Raw genomic sequence first — 22,698 nt, 5'->3', positions numbered from 1 at the left:
GGGGCTCGGCGCGATGTGGCTGCCGCTGCTGCTGGGCTGCGCCGCCGCCGCAGGTGGGTCGAGACCGTCCGACGCTCCGCGTTTTCCGTCCGCGCCCGGCGTACGAGGTACACGCGGCGGTAGCTACGTGCATATATATGTCTCTCTCTATATATAGGTATATAGAGATGGGTATATGTGTGCGCAGACGTGCGGAGGCACCGATCTCATAGATGCGTATTACAGATGCGTGCACATAGATGTGTACATATAAATATATATATATTTATATATATGTGTGTGTGTGTGTGTGTGTATATACACACGTGCATGTGTGCTGTGCGTTTGCACACGCATTTGCAAGGGCCGGGGGCTCTTCCAGCGGCCGGGGCCGTGCTCCCCGGCGGGTGCCCCCCGGGAGCAGACAAAGCCGGGGCGGGTGCGGGCACGGCGCGGTTGCCGGGCGGCCGGAGGCGAGGGCGAAGCGGCCGGAGCGGGGCGGCCGGCTGCGGCTGCAGCTCCGCCGGGGGGTCCGCGCGGTGCCCGCGGCGCCCCGCGAGGGGGGAGCGGGGCCGGGAGCGGCGGCGGCTGGGGGCTCCGTAAAGCGCTTTTTTTCCTGCAGCTCCTGACAGCGGCCCTTGCCGTCGGGGTGTGCGGAGCGGTGCACAAGGCGGGCAGGGCTTTTCCAGCCCGCTTCCCGCTGCCGTTAAAAGGCAGCGCAGGATAAACGCTTCGCGCTCCGGTCTGCCCACGGCGGGGTCCCGCAGCACCGCGGGCAAACTGGGCATAAACAGTTCGCGTAACGCTTCCGCGGCTGCTCGCAAGCCAAGTGCCAAGTTTCTTCTTTAAAAAGAAGGAAAAAAAAAAGTGGGAAACAAACACATAATCGGGAGCAAGATATAAATGAACCATCACAAGGCAAGTGTTACAAAAATGCTTAAGCAGGAAGCATATGATTTTCCATGGATGTTTTACAGGTGAGTCATGGTATTCGCTGCATGCTCTTGCTCATTACTAAAGGTCCTGTTCGGTGGCATGTACAGTATATTGAATAGGAGCAAGTGCTTACTTAGGCATAATCATTAGGTGCAGGTGGGGAAAAGCACCTTTTCTGGGGCTGTGGGAGAGCAGTCATGAGCTTGTGGCTCACCATGTGGAAATCCTTGTGCTCTGATCTGTCCTTTTACCGATTTCCTGCAGCAGACAGCAGTACACGAGAAAGCTGTCACCTTCTATAACATGCATCACTCTGCATCCATCGTACTGCCTTATCTAATTCAAGTGGAAACAAAGGGGTTTTCCTCCCTCCCCTTCCCTTCCCAGCACTGGGATGGCACGGGGGGTCTGTGTGCCTGCAGCTCTTACTGATGCCAGCCCAAAATCTGGCCGGGAGACGGCTGCCGTCAGTGGGCGTGCACGGCCAAGGCTGGGTGGTACCGGGAGCTGGATGCCGCTTGGGGTGGTTGAATAGCCTCAGCTCCCAGGGACTTGAATGGCACTTTGGTAGCCAGCACCTCCTGGCAGGGCTGCGAGCCCTGCGGCAGAGCACCCGAGGGACCGGCCACTGGGGACACCAGCCATGAACCTGGCACCGCTGCCGTCCCAGGGAAAGCCCCCGCTGACCATGGGCCCAACCACTGCCTCCCTGTGGGCAATAATCTGCGGTGGGCGAAAAGCAAAGGGTGCAACGAACATAAATAATAACCTTGAGCTGTCTCAGGGTCCCAGCTGAGCCATGCTGTATTTATATACCTCTTCCCAAATATGCTTTACGACTCAGTGAGTGAGGGAAGCACAGTAAATGTTCACCTATTTGTTTAGCAGCTAACTGCACTGCGTTACATGTAGCCAAAGAATCCAGGAAAGCAGCCAAATACATAAATTAGGCCAACTTGTGGCAGGCCTAACTGATAATATGATAATAGTACTTACTTACCTACCCCTCAGGAGAGCTGTGTAGGTTAGTTAATGTTTATACAATGCTTTGGAAAGGATCTTCAGGAGATAAAAGTGATATTATATAAACTTTACAGTTATATTTGTTTACTTTTCTAGAGTAAAAGTATTCTGCACAGTTGATACAGATCATCTCGGATACACTTCTACCCATCATATTTTTATACCCTTAGGAAACTAATTTCACTGAGTATTTTTGTTCACTAAAAACTTCCCTAGATTGTGTACCCAATGAAATCCAGAGTCTGGGTTTAGAAATACTTTCTAATGAGGGCATAACAAGCAGTGGTCCACATCTGTTCTGAATAATCTGTATAGAAAACCTGTATAGATCACTGGTGGTAGAAACATTTTGTTTCCAGTGTGTTTTTCCTTAAGAAGCAGGAGGAGCAGGGAAATCTGTCAGGTGCGGAAGGCTTAGTCTCTGCTAGTGCATAATATCACTTAATTGCAACTATGGCACTGTAGACAAAAGATGAATAAAGCCCCAATAAAGGATTTATTCGATGCTAAACTGAAACAACCTTTGAACTTAAGAAAAATGCCAAGCAGAAGCCATAATAATTGGTGCACAAAGCTGGCTATGTCAGCCTGGCCCAGCGATAAAGACAGCATTATGCACCTCAGATGTTTTGGGCTGCCCACATCCAAGTCATCAGCGCCTTTTTTTTATGTTAAATGGTTATGGCTCATAAATACAGTCTCACGCTACGGCTAAATAAAGAGGCAGAGAGCCCCTAATCAGACGTTCCTGAGTCATGAGGGTTAGTTACTCTGCAGATAATTTCACCCTGAGCCCCATGGCGATTTTATTTTTCTCTGACACTTCACATGTGGTTTTTAAACCAGTGTGGCTTCCAGAAAAACTGGAACAGAAACCGCAGAGACTCAGTTGCGGGGCGGTTTGCCAGCACCATTTCAACCAAGGATTTTCTTTTATTATTTCCCCCCCCCTCCTTTACACACATCGGCGACACGTTTCCAAAAAACGAAGCGGTGCTTCGATTAAATTCTGACCTCCGCTGCAGCTTGGGGCTGCGGCGAGATCTGGGGTAGAAATGGAGAGCTGGGAAAAGAGGTGAGGATTTGTAGAAAGATGTGGTGGGATGGGATGGAGGGTGGGGGGTGAAGCAATGCGGGCCGGCCCCGAAAATCGCCCCAAACTCTTCTCGACCTCCCTTGCAGGTGCGAGTGGCGGGGGCGCCCGCTGCGAAAAGGCCTGCAACCCGCGGCTGGGCAACCTGGCACACGGGCGGGTGCTGCGGACGGACACGGCGTGCGGCACCGGCGCCCCCGAGCCCTACTGCGCCTACGCCGAGGCGGCCGACCGCAGCTGCGAGCCGCCAGCCTGCAGCCGCTGCAGCAGTGCCCGGGCGGCCCTGGCCCACCCGCCCGCCGCCATGGCCGATTCCCCTTTCCGCCGGCCCCGCACCTGGTGGCAGTCGGCCCAAAATGCCCTCCGGGAGACCATCCGGCTCGACTTGGAGGCCGCCTTCTACTTCACCCACTTGATCCTGGTGTTTAAGTCGCCGCGGCCTGCTGCCATGGTGCTGGAGCGCTCGCAGGACTTCGGAAAGACGTGGAGACCCTACAAGTACTTTGCTGCTAACTGCTCTGCGACCTTCGGGCTGGAGGACGACGTGGCCCGGAAAGGAGCCGCCTGCACTTCTAGATACTCGAGTCCCTTCCCCTGCACCGGAGGAGAGGTGAGTCTCCTTCTCCAAGCTCGTAGTCCCGTGCTCTTTTCCCAAATCTTCTCCCATCAGCTGGTGCAAAGCTGCACAGGCAGCAGGGAGTTTGGGGGACGGAGAAGCAGCACCACCGCTAGAGGCGCAGATGGCGTCGAGTGCTCGGGACTGTCACTCTTGGCGGTCTTTCCCGGTTGCCATGATTAGGTGGTTTTGTGGTAAGATAAGTCCATATCAGTTTGAGCAAAAATGTAACCGTTTTAAAATTAAGGGTCCCCAAATTCTCTTTAAATAAAGATGACCATTGCCAAGAAGCAAGAGGGTAACCAGCCAAAAAAGCTATTGGCTAGACTGATGTGTAGCTCTCCATAAACCAGATTAACCAGATAATTAAGGAACCTTATACTTCTTTTTTTTTAAATTCTGTTTACGCTTACTCTTTCATGAAAACAGCATGCAAAATGATGAGAAATCACGCTTGCTGAGAGGGAAAGTATAAGTCTGTGTGAAAAATCAGATTATTTTCAATATCAGAAACAGCAGGGAATAAGTTATGTGCTTGGAGGTTTTACAGATAATACTGTTTCCTTTTTGCCTAACCCGGGCTGCCCCCCAGTGCCGGAGACCCTTTCCCAGGAGCCGTGGCCCTAGGGTTGCTCTCTGGACTGAAGGGTCCCCACTCATGGTGAGGCATCTCCAGTGACCAGCTCTGGATTTTAAGAGCTGCTCCCTCTAGTGGCTTAATTTAATGAACTTTAGCTGAAAGTTAAATCAAACTTAAAATTCCCCTCTGATGTAACACAGAGAAATGGGCAAGTTTAAATGGTGAATTAGGAGGTCAGCTCTATACTTTTAGTTCCTGTTGATTACTTGCTTTGAGATGAAGGTCCTGGTCTTGGAGACCAGTATTCATGTCCCGGGAAAATCACCTGTTGAAACCTCTTTGTAGCTTCCCACCCTCAGCCTGTCATTTGGAGTTACCCTCATCCGTGATTTGCTTAGGAAGCCACTTGCTGCAGAAATACCTATCTACTGGATTGCGTCTCTTGGGGGAAGAGTCACGGGGAGGCAGCCGATGTCCTGCTCTAGGAGAAGCTTACCTGTGCCCCTGTTGGCTCAAACAGAGATCTCCAGAGCTGTCAGACAGGCCCAGGGTTGTTATTTCATTAGCCCAGTGAAGGGTTTAAGTAAGGTGGTTGGCAGGAGAAAGTCAGGGCAGTTATCTGTCTTTTTTCTGTCAGGTCCCATATAGATAACACCCCGATGCAGTTTTCACTAAATCACACCTGCAAAGTATGTGCAGAGCGGGATGAGGGCTGTGTCTGGCGAGAACTTGTGCAAATACCGTCCTTGGGCTGGCTCATATAGGGGTTGGAGCTATGTGTGGGGAAAATGGTATTGAGCCTCTTTTACATAAAAACCAGTGTTTATTTAAAGAGGGAAAGGAGTTTGGTATTGCATCTGTAGTAGTGTGCTGCAAAATAGGCTATTTACAGAGCTTGCTCCTGCAGAATCCCTTCTTTTGGCTTCACTTTAGTTTGTGTTATTGCAAAGAAGCCATAAAAGTCAAGATCATGTAATTATTCCAGGCTTTAAACAAATGTCGAGTACAAGGGGCTGGAGTTTATAAGATTTTATGTATATGGCGCACTTCAGTTCCCTACACTTAAACACCACTTGTATTTACCTGCAAAGTAATAACAGCAACTTTCTGGTGACCAGATGGCAAGCATGCATGCTTAGCAAATATCACATTTAATTTATTACAGTGTGCTACATTCCAGCAATTACTTCTAACTGCCAATAGCAACATGCATCTCACCTAAAGAAACATCAGAGTTTTGGGTTCTGTTTGGAGTTATGCAGTGCTTTACTCCCACTTCTGGTAGCACCTAATTTCAGACATATGGAAACAGTAATTTCACTTGAAACAGTGGTTTCAAATATGCAGTCATCTCAAAGCATCCAAGTCTGAAGGGTATTATTTAATTGCAGCTCAGTTGCCCCAGTTTTCTTTAAGGCTAACATAAATTCTGCAAGTGCTACTGGATTTCTTTTTTAACTTTTTAAAGTTTTTTTTTTCCCTACGACGTAACAAGTATAACCTGTGCTCCAAACTGTGTATCGCACCATCTATATACCACTTTTTCCCACCCCAAACATTTCAACACCACATGGGCATTTCCAGGCCCAGAGTCAAGGCTCACAGGATTTTGCAAAGGGAAGGCAGTGCCCATCGGCCCATGTTTCTGCTGCGCGTTAGGGTTGGCAGCAAGCCCCATTCAGAGGCAGCAGCGTGCAGAAGCTCTTAGTGCACAGGGATCTGCGGCCTCTTTTTAACAAGTCGTATGTGTTAATCAAACAAGCATCCGCTTCACTTTTTATTGTTTGCTTTTTTAAGAAAAGAAAAAACGGTCTCTTTGCATTTCTTTTGCCCTTGTTATCATGAGTCATTCCTTAGATGCCTAGTCTAATGCTTATGACAAAAACCCTCCCGTTACAACTTTGCCATGGTGTTGATTTTGAAGAGATTTATGATACCGCAAAAAGCAAGATGCCAAGCCTCTAGGTTCATTTTAAAGACCCAGAACTCAGTGTTCATGGAAAAACAAGAGATGTCAAATTAGCTCCAGGAGCTGCTTTTCATCTTTTTCCTTTAATAGACCAGCTCTTTGTTTTCCTTTCGGGTGCTGGCACTGGCAGCTGAGCTAGAGGGTGTTGACAAAGTGATCTGTATGGGACCCACCACCTAAGAAAAGGGGGCTACGTCTTGGCTAGCATTCGTTCTTCCTGGTCTCAGCCCCTTGCTTTAGTGACACAGGGTCTCTACAAGGACTTGGCAGCTCTCTACCCTTCCTCGCTGCCTTTTCCAGATGTTGCAGCACCTCTGGGCCTAGCTATCCTCTTTGGATATGGTTGAGTTGTCCACCCTGAAGCAGGCATGAGCTGGAGGATAAACAGCCTCCAATGGTGAGGTTGGGAAGGAAAGGGAAAATTCAGGAGAATTTCTTCAGCAGCTGTCCACCATGCAGAGCAAGGCGGTTGAAGGCTGCGTAGCACAGAATTGGTATCTTCTCCTCCTCTCGCTTTATGGCGAAGTTATTCCTGTTTTACATCAAAGTAGCCTGGGGGAAGATCAAATCCTACAAGTACAATGTTGGAGGAGAGGAATGCCTGGTGCTTAATACAGTGTTCATCCAATGTTCATGTTCATCCAATAACAACATGGAAGCAGGGATTTTTTTTTAATGATGGGCAGCAGCACATACCTGATTGATCAATGTATGGCTAGTGCTCAAAATTTGTGTGAAAGCGTATGTCACAAGAGATATGACAGAAGCATGAAATATGACCATTGGAAGGAATAATTTGGGATTTATTTTTCACATAAAATTACCATGAATTATAATGTAAGAGACCAAAGGGAGATTCTAGTCAGAGCCATGCACTGGCTTTCAAGAATAATGCACTAATGCTCTGGTTTTAGTCTTAAAGGCTGTGTTGAGGGAATTAAGCACATGCTTACAGGTAAGCATGTACTTAGAGACTTTGCTGAGCTGAACTCTGTGTAGGAGCAGTCTGCCTCTTTGATCTGGTCTCAGATGAAGAAGAATCCTTTCAACAGCCAGTGAAGTAATGACTTTTCTGTAAGTGTCCAGGAGCTGAGCAAAGTGTCTGAACCCCTCCTTGATAGGAAGCAAAAAGCCAGATGGTCGGTGCCACCTGCCCAGGCATCCCCAGATACTCAGTATGTCCTGTTTGGAAACCCATCTCTAGTCTGGCACTGCTTTTGGGTGCTCCCATGGTTAAACGTTTAGGGTCAGACTGTCCCCTGCCATAGGGCTCTTTGGGAGTGGGCAAAGGAGAAGCAGGAAGGAAGAGGAAAAGCTGGTACAACCAATTGGGTTTCCAGCAAACCTCAAAGATCTGCCAGTGGGAGAGATCAGGCTTGCAACGCTGTGAAGGGGAGAACACATATCTTCCCTGTCAGGGAACAATTTAGGATCAAGCTGTGTGCAAAGGGGTCACTAAAGACCTTCCTTATGTTTAATTTAGTGAATTAATTGTTTCATGACGACAGTTTGTTTAGCCTAGGCAGAAACCTCTAAATGCTGGCCTTATATTATCAGTGTTTTAAGAGAAAGGCTAAGGCCAAGTTTTTGCCTGTGTCATATGAGTGTGCTACAAATCCAGATTAATTTCACTGTCTTCCAGGGTGTTACCCTTGAGCCACGTTACTGCGAGGAAAATCAGAACTGGATTCACCAACCAAACATAATCTGATCTAAGTAAACAAGATGCAGAAATAAACTCTTTCAGCTTCATGCTCAAATAAGAATGCCATTTTATTAGTATGCATAGAAGGCTATCTTCCCTCCCATATTTTGAATCATGTTAATATTTCTTCCTTTACAGGCTAATCTTAAAATTATCTTTGACTAGATGTCACTGTTAAGGGCTCATCTACATGGGGCCCTGAGCAGATGTTAATTCTTTAACTATGAGTGAGAGTGACTGTCCACTCTGCAATGCAATTATCTCATTCACTTTAAATTCCCATCTGTGGTCAATTCAGATTAGCTCGCCTGAGTGTCCCCATTTAGACAAGCTCCATGATAAAAGAATTTACTAAAGCAGAGTCTCCTTGACAAGATTTTAGTAAATTAGTAACTTGTTTGAGTGTTCATCAATTCAGAATACTGCTAATAAATCACTTTGAGACTTCAACCATTGTTGCTATTTGCTGTTAATAGGAGAAGCGTATTTGCAGCTTGACAATATTCCAGCAACAAATTCTAACATGCTTCCAACTTTTGAAACATCACATGCTGCTGTTTTACTGCAGTGTGTGTGTGTGTTTTACTGAGCATTTTATTGATCTCATGTGTCTCCTGCAGCAGAAGAACCTTCAAATGTTCTGCCTTGTACTGTTACTGCATGCAGCCTGCCTCTGTTCCTTAAGGATTTGCACACCAGTCCTACAGGCTTTACCTGAAAATAACTCTGTAGAGCAAAAGTAAATTGTGTCCTGCTAATCAGGAGTTTGGCCCTAATAGACACAGAGCAATTTTAACGCTCGCTAACGCAAATGGGAGTTAAAGGTACTCAGGATTTTTATTTTGGGGGCCCTAATTTTGGATCATAGAAACACTGTGCTGCAGCCTAGAAACTTTTGCCCATCTTTTAGGCCTAAGTCAGTTTGGCTTTAAACTTATCTACTACCTCTTTAGTGTCCTTAACTGAAGCTGAATCTCCATTGCTCTGAGCTCCAAGGGTCTCTTGGGCATGGGAGATTTGAGTTCAGTCACTTGCAGGACTTGGGACTCCGCAAAGAAACTGTGCGGATATGAAAGAATAGCCTCGAAACAGACTTAGATTTCAGACCATTAGAGGTCTAAAAACTGTTTTGTTAATGGTTCTGTGCCACTGGTATCTGGACAAAGAGAAAATAAAAGCCTAAACTAGTCGCAAGGAAAGTAAGGTCCTGCTGGTGGCTGGTGTTAGCAGTGCACAGGACATGTAAGGACAGCAAAGGCAGTATGTTTTCAAGTGCCACGTATATGCTTTGTAGGTGTCTATTTTGTAGAAAAAAAAAATGTCTTTAATAGCATCTTCCTGATTATTCTGTCTTTGGGAAAACACTCCCTGTTGGGTCCTGTACAAAAGCACTGCACGCAAAGGAGTTTCCTAATCAAATGGGGGCTGGTGGTGACGGGGGTCATGACCAGACACGGCTCAACTCTTTGCATTATCTCAGTGAATTTAGCTAAATGTGGGGTCCCCTATTTCCTGAGCAAAAGAACAAGAATGATGATTTCTGATGGAATAGTTAATTGGATGACATAAGCAGACTAAGGCTGGAGTCGTTGAAATGATGTAAGAGCCTAAAAATCAAGGGCTGTGACACCTGGTGAGGAAGTGCAGGTTCCCTGGAGCAGGATCATGAGAGCTGGGTGGGATGGGTGCCTGCCGGCCAGCACGGGCATGGCAGCAGGAAGGGGCTGTGGGTCACGGCTGTGCCTGAGAGGACGCAAGACAAGGGCAGTTCTGGGCATGTGCAGAGATGAAGCTTTGGTATCTGGGGAATATTGCCATAAAAGGTACCTTCCCTTCAGATTTCGGGCAGCACCAGGGCTGAGTCACAGGACTGCTGTTTTCTGGGCACCAACACCTGCCTTCCTCTTAGGTTTTCTGTATATGGAGTAGCAAAGGTGATGCTGCCAGCGAGTACTTTGGGCCAGGCTGTGACAAGCCCCTCTGTCCCGCCGGCAGTCCCGGAGCACTGACGTGTCCCTTTGCTGGACTTCCCAGGCACTCAGCATCTCTGAAGGACCAGGGCATGCATGAGATGCTTCCTTTACCCCCCAGGGTAAAGTGATCCTCCACACAATTACCCTTTTGCAACTAGCCGACAAAAAGGTCTCATCTTCTCCTTTTCTCTCTGCCTTTCCTACTGTTTATGGCACTTGGAATATGGCCCTCCGCTTGGCCAGCTACTGAAGTGTGGCCACCTCTGGGATGGAGCATGGCCAATGCTTAATAACGCATATCAACAGTCCCCTGTTTAGAACAGCAAGTTTCTGACTGTTGCAGATCGGAGCTGCTGGATCAGCCTCCAACTTACAGCTAAGACAAATTATTCCTAAGAGGGAGCCTGACCAGTCTATGAAAGGGGATATATTGTAGGCCACCTACAATAGGAGAGAATGGGTTCCACAACTCCAAGAGATCCTTTCCAAACTTATGTCCTTATGTAGGAAGTGAAGAGCACTGTACCCAGATGAAACAAGAGGAATTTGGGTAGGCAGAATTTAATTATCTAAATTGGCATCTTGCCTTGTTAGCAGGACTATTGCTTCCCCTGAGAAAAATGCCACGGGATTTTAGTGGTGAAGCCAGAGCCTCTCTTCCAGCACTGCACCCCACTGCTTCGTTTCACTGTTCCTTTTGGGCATGGAGGGAAGACTGGCACACTTATTCGGCTCCCTGTTTGCTGGCTGTAAAGTAGAGCTGCCATATTTCTCTGGATACAAACATATACATGGGAAGCGCAGTGTCTGACGCATCTCAGAAGTTTTGGATCAAAACTTCATGCTCTGTGGACTTAATCTGTGCATGCACGATGGTTATTTGCATGAGATTTCCGGTCTGTTGACATCCAAAATGCTAGACAAATGGAAAATCCTCAAATTCCACCTGGGCCACATTTCCAGGAAGAAAAGGCGTTAATATCCAAAACAAAATTACCGTAGATGTATGCCATGGCTTGAAATCTATAGCAGTAGGCTGAAAGGTGAGGAACGCTGTTTCTCATGGCCTCTTTGACTGTGCATATTTACGTGTAAGTCAGACAGGTGTTCATTTTCCTAAAATTAAGTGCGGCACATGGTAAGTGAATGGTTTCCACTGTAGCAGTAAGCAGCCAGATGCATAGACACAAAGCCTTTTCATCATAGACAAGAGCGGTTGCAAAATGTTCTTCAAAATGATTTACTCTTTGGCTGAAAGAAATCCCCCTGATGCTCCAGGACTCCTGCAGGCGCTCTTGCCAAAACGCTAGCCTGCTGCCTCACAGGCTTTTGCAGTGGCGTGCCCTGCTTAGAAGCTATTAAGGGGGTTATTCTGCGGCTCTGGGGAACGAGCCAGCTTTTCTCACAGCACTGCCTATGAACAAGCAAGTCCAGTTTTCTGCCTGGCTCTTTGGACGCAGCTCCAGGTTTTTCTCATTGTCCCTATACAGCACAGGTACTGCTGGCAGGCCATGGCTGAGTCCATAAATCTTTGTGGGGCTGGGGAAAGGAGGGGAATAGCTGGAAGGAAGAGTATTTAAATATTGTCTTTCTTGCTGAAAGGCCATGGGACTTCTTCGGATTGTCAGCTGAAATGTGCCAGTTCATGTTCCTGTGCAGGACAGTGCAGCCTTGAAAACAGTGGTTTTGAAGAAGAGATTTTGAAGATGAGAACATTGTAATGATTTTTTTTCTTTTTTTCTTTAACAGTGAATATCCAATGGCATTATTCATCTGAAGGGTTTTGTGAGCCAACAAATTAAGTGTTTCTGTCTGTCTGTGATGAGAGAAAATAGTGATTAGACAAAATAAAGCCACTGTGGGAATAAACTGCTGTGAATTGGAGGTGAAGAAATCCAAATGCTTTGAGCCGTTTGCGCTGGAGAGATATTTTTGTGATAAGAATATTACTTCTGTGATCATTGTCTGAATGAAAACAGGCATGACCTAGCAGTGTTTCATTTTCATCTAATGAAATTGCGTACCATGATCTTGAAAGGCAGTTGAGAAGATGTCTCGCATCTGATTGCTTCTGGCCAGAGATGCGAGGGATGCTGGGGAGATCCTGTGACCCTTGCCCAGGTTTTCCTCATGCCTCTTTCAGCTGCTCACCTGCTGGCTTCTGCATGTGAGTAACAATTTTTCCCCTACAGTTTGTTGCTTTGGAAAAGGGCAGGACATTGCCTTGAGTTTCCCAAGAGATATAAGTTGTATTGGTATAAATTAACCTGTCAAGGCTTCCGCAAAGGCCAGTTATTTGAAGCAGCTTGATTTTCTTTTTTAAATCTTGGTAAGATTGTGTGACTCTTGGATGGTGAGACAAGACATTATTTACCTTGCTTTATGTGCTGTAAAAGATAGCAGAAGGGCTGTAGGCACAAGCCAAATGCGCCCAAATGGTGTCCTTTGTCAAATTATGTTAAGTAGCCATAACAGCCACAGTAGTGCCATTTCTGCAGCATCTTGATGAGCTCAGTGGATGGCTGTTGGTCATATGTAGCAGGTTTCTATTGCCATTGCTTGAGTGTATGGATAGAGCACTTCATATTGCGGCTGGAAAGACAGGCTCCATTTGCTCTCAGTGACCTTAGAGCTTTCTCTAAGTCTATGTCTAAGTAATTAAGTTCCTATCTGCAGTAATGGGTCAGGTTTCCCAATTTCTGTTGCTGTTTCATCTCATCTGGATGATGCTGAAGTGCACACTGTGAATGTGCGTATACAGGTCAGGCCTTCCCCTGAGGAAAAGAGGGACCCTTCCCTATAGTCTACTTCATCTCACAAGCAGACAAATAAAGAAGTGCACTAGAGGAGGTTGTAGGCGATACCTGCCCCATTTAGGCTTATGAACTTCCCACACCAGTCAGTTATTTACAGCATCTGTCAAAGAGTCTTTTTTTAGCCGCGGGTCATTGCAACTAACCTTGCATATAGCTATTGATGGGTTTCTCTCTTCATAGCTCTTCTGCTCTGTGTGGGGAGTAATGCATCAAATGAGTTGAGCAACCATTTATCAGTAAAGGGTACCGGCACTGTGGTTCTAGCAGCCTTCTTCATGGAGGGAAAAGTTCACTGGGTTTGATTTTGGTAAGGAACAAGACTTTTTATTAAAAATTTAAGAGCTTAATATCTTAAAGATAGATCTGTCAAATATGGTTAAAGTTAGCCAGTGGTTCAAAAGTTTTTAGGAGGGACTGACAGACACACAGATACAAACACAGTGTAATTGCTAAGTCATATTTCAGCAGGACACTAACCTAAAAAATATGTGAACCTTACCAAAATGAAACACTCCTCTGCAGACACTGTTCTCCTCTCTTGGAAGAGCTAAAGAGAGAATGTGACTGATGTTGACCACATTGGCACACAAAATCCCTGGAAATTAAGTGCCAAAAATACTAAACAGGAAAGTAAATACTAGCGTAGATCTGAGCCTTCAGCAATGAAACTGAGAGACAGTAAAAATCTGTCTGTAGAATATCTCTGTCTCTATCTTCCAGAGGATGTATGTTGGCAGGAAATACATTGGTTATTATCAGCACTAAGTCTAGTGGTTAGACCATGAGTATGGCAGATGGGGAGCTCTGCTACTGAAAGTGCCATGCGATTCCAGTTAAATCATATAAATTGTGTACCTGAGGTTTCCCTCTGTAAAAAAGGGTCGCCACAGATGTCAGTGCAGGTAGGACTGTCAGTGCTCCCTGTATGTATCAAATATGATTTATTACTGCAGACCGAGTCTGACCGCTTGGCACAGCAAATCTTGAAATACGAGTAGTTTACAGGCACTGGTTGATGTGTACGAAGTTGGTAAGATGCTGGTAAGAAGTACAGCTGATAATGTCATATGTGTAATCCCACATGTGCTTTATCCCAGCTACACTCATGGGCCAAATTTCAGTTTTGGGGCACTTGAGGTAAGTCTACTGCAGGCACTAAGCCAAAGTGGCCATAGTTATTGAAGTTTTCCATCCTCACCTGTACAACAAGACTTTCTTTCATGTGTTGTTGGGTGTTAGGCTTAATTACTCTTTAATGGAGAGGTGCAGGGAGATGAGCAGAGAGCAGTCTTGGCTCCGAGGCTCTTTTGCACGTCTGAGGACTAACGAAGGGGCAGGTGGGGGCCCAGCACGCGAGCCTTATCGAAAGAGGGTGCGAGAGGGACATGTGGAGGCACCCTCCTTGAAGTGGGAGTGCCTGGCTGGCGCTGAATTTCCAGCAGCTAAATTTAGATTTGACTCCCTCTGCAAGTGAAAGAAAAAAAAAGCCTAATCAAGCTTTCATGGTGATGATGAGTTTATTGCTCTTAATGCAGTTTATTGGATGGAAGTTGAAAGCAGACATCGTGGCAGATTGACATTATAGAAAACCCCAGTGGGCACACATGTGTTGTATCATTACTATTATTTTTAAACTACCTATTTCTACAAATCAGCCTATTTGCCCCCGTGAGCTTTCCATAATGTTCAGCAAGGCAAATGATTGCTTTTAACTTTTACATCTATTTAGAAAGAAAGCTTAATTGGCTCAATAAAATTTTCCCGTTAAGCTTCTCCAAATAAGAAAAGCAAGAGTTGAAAGCAGTCACCACTTTGGGGTAACTCCTCTGCGAGAACGCCTATTTTTGCCAGGGGAGCCACAGTGGGAGGGAGGAGGCGGCTGCCCCGAAGGGCTGCAGTGGCACTGTAGGTGGTCGGCAGAGCACCAGGGTCCCTTGGGGGTGCTGGGCACCCGCTGCTCCAGCATCAGTCAGTGTCTGTTGCATTTCTGTGGGCAGGCAGGGCTTGGGACAGGGAGAGGGAAGGACAGCATGGGAGCCCAGGCTAAGCTACGGGAGAAGTGCAAGAAACAAGAAAGCTGACCCGAAAACTAGCACTGTTGTATTCTGCTCAAGTTTCCTGGACGGAAATGCATCCACGTGTGCTGGGTAATGGATACCCAGGGAACCCAGCCAGCAGGCTCTGCCATGGGTCTGCTGTGCATTCGCTCCCTATGTGGCCCGGGCATGGGCAGTGATGCCTGCCATGCTGGATTTTGCCGCATGTGGAAAGTTCACCCCAGCAGGACATGAACAGCATTGCCGGCACGCCAGGCGCCCTGTGCATGCAGCCCAGAGACCACGTGCTCACACTCAGACATACAAGTCCTCCCAGGCTCTGTGGACCAGAAATTCTAGAAAAATATCCAGAGTCCTCAGGTTGCTCCTGGATGCAATTTCTGAGTTTTCCCAAATGCATAATAGCCTCTGCTTTACCCCAGGATACTTACTGTGAGTTACCTGGGCATGCTTTTGGGGGCAGGGAGAAGCCCTGAGGCAAAGCCAGCTTGCCATATCCCCAGGCAGGTAGCTGCGTGCCTGGAAGCAGTGCAGACGCGAGGAGGTGGTTGTGCGGTGTATGTATGGGGCTCCTGGCCACACTGCTCCACTGAGTGGGGACATTATCAGGGAGAATGACAAGACAGGAGTCATGATTTTAACCCCGCTCAGAGCAAGGTGACCTGCAAGCGCACCTGCAGCACAGAGGCCTCAGCTGGGGAAATGGTCCTCCTGCAGCAGTCCCGCTTCCAAGGAGCGGTGGAAAATGTGTGGCAGAAAAAGTCCCGGTGGGCAGGCAGGACCCCAAAACTATCTGCTTTTTTTTTAACCAAGAGAATCTGCTGAGATAGCTTCAACTATGAGAAAAGCAAAGGTCTTGAGCACAACCTGCAGACAAATCCATGGGTGAAGGTGGTGATGGTGATGGGCACACAGCCACTGAGGAGGAGGAGGAGGATGAGGTGAGCTGGGATGGCAGAGGGGTAACAGCAGAGAGTACAGCATGAAGTATTTCACCTTAAGCTGATAGCTCGGCTGAGCTTTGCTTTGCAATTATGTGTGTCTGCAAAGAGGGAGACGAGCAGATGTGTGCACACAGCTGGAAACCTTGTGGCTGGGAGGTGGGAGGAGAAGGCTCCTGGCCCCCGCTTTGCCATGGCCGCCCCCTAGCTTGCAGCAGGTGGCACCTCGACTGGGTGCAGGACTCAAGGACTCGAGGGAGATTTTTCAGAAGATGGGTGTGTTGGCAGAGCTCCACCATGGGCTTTACTGCCTACATTTTCAAAGTATTGTACAAGTACTAAATAAACCAGATAGATTCCAGTGACACGGAGATTCAACAGAGCCTAATAATACTGGCCATTTAGCTATATTTATTTAGTGCCCACACACCAACAAACACTGCAGGGTCCTAATGCAAGCCTTAACATTTCTGTTAAACACTTACCTAGATGTCGCATTCCCTCTTATAAGTGATGCATGTCTCTCATTTTTTAGTTGACTCTGTATTTGGAGAAAACAGCAAACCTTGCATTCTTTTTTTCTTATTAGAATTTTTTCTGTGTCCCTGTAAAATACATGAAAATGAATAAAAACACTTGCAAAAGTCAAATAAAGCAGTACTGAATTTAGCAAATGCCCAGGAGCCAAATAGCTGAGTCCCCACTATAGATAGATCACAGTTATAGAGTGCTTATAGATGCATTTTCATGGATGTGGGTCAGACGATACAGGGCAGTCTGTCATTCTGTTTTGTCTGGTGCTCTTTTTGAAAGAAACCATGGGTTGTTTCATGCAGTGTTACCATTTTGGTTTTCATTTGCAAGCAAACGAAAGTGTGGCTATGCTTTTCATACTTTTTTATTACTTTTATTTCTGATATTTTGCTCATTTGTTGGCTTGTTTCCATGTGCGTATGCTTATTCACTTACCCGTTCGTTTATTCACTCTTCTGTTTATTGATTTTTGTTGTCATTTTGCGAACCATCTTTGATGCCTTCCGGGCTCAGTATTGAGAACCTGCTCCAGGCCATTCTCCCGTCCGGATGTTTGAGCCTGGTACCTCCAGCACTGCGCGAGGGCCCTGGGAAGGGGTGCGCACACAGGGTTTCCACACCCTGCTCTGCTGGCGTATGTATTTCTGAAGATCTGTGAGGAAGAAGGCTCCCGTGTGTCTTAAAATAAGGATGGCCGTCATGGGTATTTGCAACCCAAGGGACCCCATTTATCACTACGATCACTTGTATCTTGACAAAGGTTCGGGCCGCCACAGCTCTGGCTGGAGGAAACTCAGCAGTCTAAGATGCACCTATGACTCATCTAGAAAGCTCTGCTAGTGGTAAATCTTTCATTGGTTTTGTTGGCTTCCTCAGGCAACCTTGACCTCGGAGCCTATTTTGTTGTGTTCTCAGCATCATTCATTAGCATTTTCCTTCCCGCTGTGGATATATATATAAAGCTGTCCTTTCATTGCCTTTCGAGTGTAAACATACTAGGGTACTTCTTGCAAAGGGACTTTTATGTATTTATAAATCGAGGTCATTATGGTGCAAACAGTTACTTGAGTGCGCCGCATTCATGGATGTTGTTTTATTTATATTCTGGGCTACATTTTTGTGTCTGGGGAAGGGTGAGTAGCTAAGGCTTCTTGCGCCACTAAGACAAAAAAAAAAAAAGTGAAGTAATCAACAGATCAAGAGTTGCTCATGACTGCACACAAGGAAATGGAAATGCTGTGAAAATTTATGAGAGGGTGTCTATGTTATGATGTGCCCAAAACACAGACAGCTGAAGCAGTCTGGCTGAAAACCAGAGTATTTTTACTCTGCAGTGTGTGCAGGGTGCTACAGGGGGAGGTAGTGCTTGGTCTTCTCCTGCTCACTGCCGCAAGGCAGGAGGGCAGCAGCGAGTGGTGTCCACCCCGGGGTACTCAGCTGTGGGTGCACCAGGTGCTGGGCACCCCTCTCTGTGGGGCAGAGCCAGCCCGTGGGGGCAGCAGCAGCGGTGTTCCCATTTTTTTTGCTAAAACTGTTACGTTTCTTGGATGTCTTTTGTGGGGACAAAATTCTCTCCAGCACTACCACAGGGTATTGTGCTGTGTAGATAGACTTTTCCCAAGAGGAAAATCCTTGTGGAAGTTTTAAATCACTCCTGTATTGACATTGATTCGTACAAACATCTCATTTATAGGAGACGGGAACCAACAGAATAAAATTCCACGTGGCGTGGAAGGAATGTGTCTCTTGCATGGTAAAAGGAAACATGGATGTGGAAGAGAAAGGTACTCAGGATTACCTGATTTCCACAGAAATGCTGCAGGTGCAACAGAGAAGGGAGACCAGAACTGAGAACAGAGCTGGCAATGCTGGGAATGAAAATATGTTTTTGATAGGATACTTTTTGGCGTGTCTAGCCTGGGAGTGTTGTGAGTTTTTAATTTATTACTTTCTAGTTCTACGAAACAAGAGTGTGTATTAATGCATTCACTAAACAGTTGCTATTCTAAAGATCCAGTCGTCTCAGCTTGTTCTACCTGCTTACTACCAAGGGAAGCCACATCATCTTCCTAATATTATAATGCTAATTTTTGACCTAGTGTCTGTATGATGTGTACGCAGAAACAGAGGCTGTAAGATGCTATCCAGTGAGGCTCACTGAATGCAGGTTTTAAGGATGATCAAGAAGGATGTTCTCTTCTACCTCATTGAACTATGTATCTTCCTTGTATAATCATGGTATAGCTCTTGTTGGTAGGACTATGTGGCAGGACCTTTTCCAGGACTTTTTCGCTATGAAGAGCAATTGACTTTCTTAAGACAGACTTATCAGAGAGGTGTGAGGGAATCTGCATTTCCCCCTTCACGTCTGCCAGAGTAATTGACTCAATAGCCAAAAAGATGAAATGTGCCCAAGTCAGCCAAGACTTTGGCCGCAGCTGTGGAGCTGCTGGTGAGGGTTTCCATCCCTGCCACTTGTGCCGTGGCTGCGTGTTTTCGGTGTCGCTTTAGTGAGTTAAACCGGGAGGACTTTGAAGAGCTGTTGGGAAGAGGAAGCAGCGGCTCAGGATTAGTCACTTCACCTTAAGCGGTTGTTTTGATTGCTGTTGCAGGGCCACTGAAAAGCGCTGGCTCCGAGGTGCCTGTCTGAGCCTCTTGTGGAGCCAGCTGAACCAGCCCGGATGGGGACCTGGCGGCGATGCAGGAGGCTTGTGGGGCTGCTGGCTCCCTTGGGCACAGACCCACTGCCAAGGAGCTACTCTGGCTCCTTGGGCACCTGCCAGCAACAAGGGGAAGGCTGCAAAAACCAGAGGAAAGTTGCAAAAGCCATATTGTCAGATATGCTGTGCAAAACCATGGTTCATTCGTAGACAGGATGCTGTAGCCAGGGCCTGTCCTATCAAGGGGAGAATTGCATGGCCTAGTCCTAGGAGAGGTAAAAGTACTAAAGCTGACATTTGAGCATCTGTATATCTGGGATTATGGATCCTGGGTAGGGCAGAGGTGCAGATCTGTAACAGCTGCTTCATGTATAAGGACAGTGTGACCCAACCGCTGTGCTAGGATTATTCCTGAGATGGGATGGGATAAATCATTGAGGTTAACAGGGAAATCCTGCTGGGAAACATGTTCTTGATCTTGTTATGCAGCCTCTGGGGGTTCCAGCTCAATTGCCTGGGGCAGTGCAGAGAATTGCTATTTGTACGGTGTCTTGCATGTTATAACGGCTGCTTTCTGTTTTATTAAAATAGATCTACTAGTATCTGGAGGGATGTTGACTGTATTAGCAGTGCTGGGGCCAGACTCCTGTTATTCTGCACTACTTCAGATTGCAAAGGGGCTCTGAAGCTGGGGCTGCCGACCCACCAAGTTGAGTTCAGGACGGCTGCGCATCGCTGAAGCGATACGGGGCAGCCATGATGAGCTGCTGAGAAGCTGGTCTTTGTAGTCCACTGGGAATTACAGGCAGGGATCATGTTTAGCGTCAACTGTTTTCAAGTAGCCATAAAAAGAAATGTTTGTAACATTTCAGGAATTGAGCTGGAATACTGGCTCCATTGAAACCAGTAGCATAACTCCCCCTCAATTCCACACGGCCAAGATTTAACTCTCCAAGTGCACAGGCACTCAAAATCATTGATTTGCTCACCGCGACTGTCTTTGCTAGAGTTATAAACATCAGTGATGTGCACGGGATGTGTGTGCATGGATAAATAAGAGTAACTGAAAATGATGAGAAGAAAGTCTGTAACTGCATCTGTTTATTTATTTCTTTCACCACTCTGGTCTGAATCAGGAAGAACAAAGACTTCTCTGAGATGTGATTTATGTAATTACAAGGAATCCAAAGTGCTAGTTTTTTACTGCAAATTCTCAGCCCTGCATTTTCCATCATCTTCACTAAAAAGATATGAATGTCTCAAATTTGGATGTTTTCCAGGGAATTTTCTTTCCATATCTGAAAGCATCTTGTGTTCACAAAGCCACTAATGAGGAAATGTGATCAGAATTACATTGATTTAAATTTGGGTGAATAGCAAGCCTTGGGGAGATGTGGAGGACCTGATGTTTGGAGTCTTTGGGGTTTCTGTTCGTATCTGCTTGGTATTTTTAATTTTAGGAAAGTAGAAAAGATTGTGTATGTTCTTGGAAGAGAGAAAAAGGACCTTTCAAAATGCGTTACTATTTATTCATATGCCTCATCAGACTCGGCACGTCTACACAAGGGGCATACCATGAACCTGCCTTGTCCTCTGACCACCTTTCCCAGCTTACCTTCTCCCTTTTGTACAGCTGGGGACAAACGCTCACATATCTCTGGGAGCTGCCATGGGCACCGCGGCGGTGCCTTGGCACAGGCCTGCGGTAGCCCGGCGACGGCTCGCAGGAGCGCCCGCATGGCTGTTTAGCTTGCACTTGTCAGTGCCCGCTGCTGTGCCGTTACATGCGTGCTAACACGCCGTGTTGGGCACCCGGATGTCCAAGCCCTGCTGTCACCGGCGCACTGATTGCTGCCGCGCTTGGCAGGCTGACAGGGTGCACAAAAACACGCTGCCACCATTCAGCTCAGCAATGTAAAAAGCTCTAAATCTCCTTCCAGGCCTTGACAAAACTTCCTCTGGCTGGGGCTTGGCAGCTCTGGAAACCAGCCAGCTCCTGGCCAGGAGCTCTGCCAGGAGCCGCGGGCTGGGAGAGACAGCAGCCGGCAGGCAAAGCTGGCAGTCCGGCAAGCGGGCAGCACCAAGAGCCAGGAATGTTATCTCTAGTATGCGTGAATCCCATTAAAATTAAAGGGAAGCCTTCATTAGTTGAAAGGGATCAACCACATCCCTCAGTAATAGCAGATATAAAGAGAGGAGGCTGCAATTCACTTGAGTGGCTTGGGAGACCAGCTCCCAAATAGGCACAGGGCCACGGAGAAGTGGCCCTGGAGCAGCGTGCCCACCTCCCATGCCTGAGCAACTGGCACCAGCGATTAAGAGATTCATTAAGATAGGTTTTCTTCCCATCCCTCTGGGTCCCCTGGAGCCCCCAGCTCCTCTCCGCAACATGACCCCCTCAGCACCCCGCGCGTGAGCATCTGGTTATAATATTATAAATTCATCAAGCCCTCAGAAACTATTCAGTGAAGAACCACCTAACTATTTAAAATGTGTGGACCATAAATTAAATGTACCAGTAACTGGTGCGTGTGTCATAGAAATGTCATTTTATGTGAATGGTAGTTAAATGAATTATGCGTCATTCATGGTTTCACACTGTAGGCACCTAGGCCAACAAGTTTTAAATAAACCTCTTAAAGAAAATTAGTTATTTTTATCTAGTGCTCTCAATTTTCAATTTGAGCCAATATTTACTTATTCCATCCAACCGAAGTTAAAATAAAGGCTGGCTAATAAGTATTTGTTTAAACTTAAGAAGCCCCCAACTTTTCTTTCTTTCTTATCTCAGTTTTCTAGACTATCAGCTTGCTGTCACTAATTGCCACACCTAATCGCTTTTCCACGAGGAAGCAGCCTGGGACTGATATGCACCAAATATTTGGAAATCTGAGCTTTATTTGTTGAAAATATGCCCCCAATTTCGGGAGGGGGGAAGGGAAGGAAGCAGGTTACTAAACATTTACCCGCCGTATTATTGCCCGGAGGAAGGCACATCTCTGTGCTGAGGCTCCTGCTCTTGCTGCGGCTGCTCACAGTGGCCAGGCACGACGGGCGGCAGCGAAGCAACCACCTTTAATATCAGTTAACAGTGAAATTTCCGTGGGCGTTGGTGGGGCTTCATGCATCCCGGGGAGCCGGAGCTGCCGCTGACACCCCCCTTATTTCCACTTTTTTGTGTTTTCTTCCCTGGTGTCTCTCTGCACAGGTGATATACCGAGCTCTGTCACCGCCCTACGCGGCTGAGGACCCGTACAGCGCTGAGGCCCAGAAGCAGCTGAAGATCACCAACCTGCGCGTGCAGCTGCTGAAGCGGCAGGGCTGCCCCTGCCGCGCCGAGGGCCTGCAGGCAAAGCCCCCGCAGCTCCTGCACTTCGCCGTCTACGACTTCATCGTGAAAGGCAGCTGCTTCTGCAACGGCCACGCGGACCACTGCGTGCCTGTTGCTGGCTTCAGACCTGTCAAGGCAGCCGGCGTTTTCCATGTGGTAGGTAGACACTCAACAGCATCGGCACTGCAAGAGGCTAGAGGTTTAAAAATAGTAGGGACAGTAAGGTTTCTTGATCCGAGTATGCAAACATTTGACATGTGATGCCATAAATTCAAAGCGAAGTAAGCAAAAGCAGTCTTTGAAAAGGAGGTAGTCCCCAGGCGGGGTTGAGGACCTGTACTTCCCTTGTGTCTTGGTTCAAAATGCAGTAGGGTCCACCAGGATCCCCTTCCTTCAAGGCTGCAGAAATAGCTATTCCACAGTAAGTTTATTTATTTCAGGTTGATCCTTAAAGAAAATTAAAATCACTGATTCCCTTCTTTCCT

General features: G+C 47.0%; 1 protein-coding gene across 1 annotated transcript in view; it reads left to right on the top strand.

Annotated features, from left to right (window-relative positions):
• Nucleotides 1-3,068: 3,068 nt before the first annotated feature.
• Nucleotides 3,069-22,698, top strand: part of NTN4 (netrin 4) — a 46,232-nt gene continuing 26,602 nt past the window's right edge. Inside the window, exons 1-2 of the mRNA XM_026066073.1 lie at nt 3,069-3,641; nt 22,091-22,369. Coding sequence (XP_025921858.1) covers nt 3,069-3,641; nt 22,091-22,369 — 852 coding nt within the window. The remainder of the gene's footprint in view (nt 3,642-22,090; nt 22,370-22,698) is intronic.

Source organism: Apteryx rowi, unplaced genomic scaffold (assembly GCF_003343035.1).
Source record: "Apteryx rowi isolate R43461 unplaced genomic scaffold, aptRow1 scaffold_237, whole genome shotgun sequence".
NCBI classification, from domain to species: domain Eukaryota; kingdom Metazoa; phylum Chordata; class Aves; order Apterygiformes; family Apterygidae; genus Apteryx; species Apteryx rowi.
The sequence above is the reverse complement of the archived record's forward strand: the minus strand, read 5'-3'. Positions and strand labels throughout refer to the sequence as shown.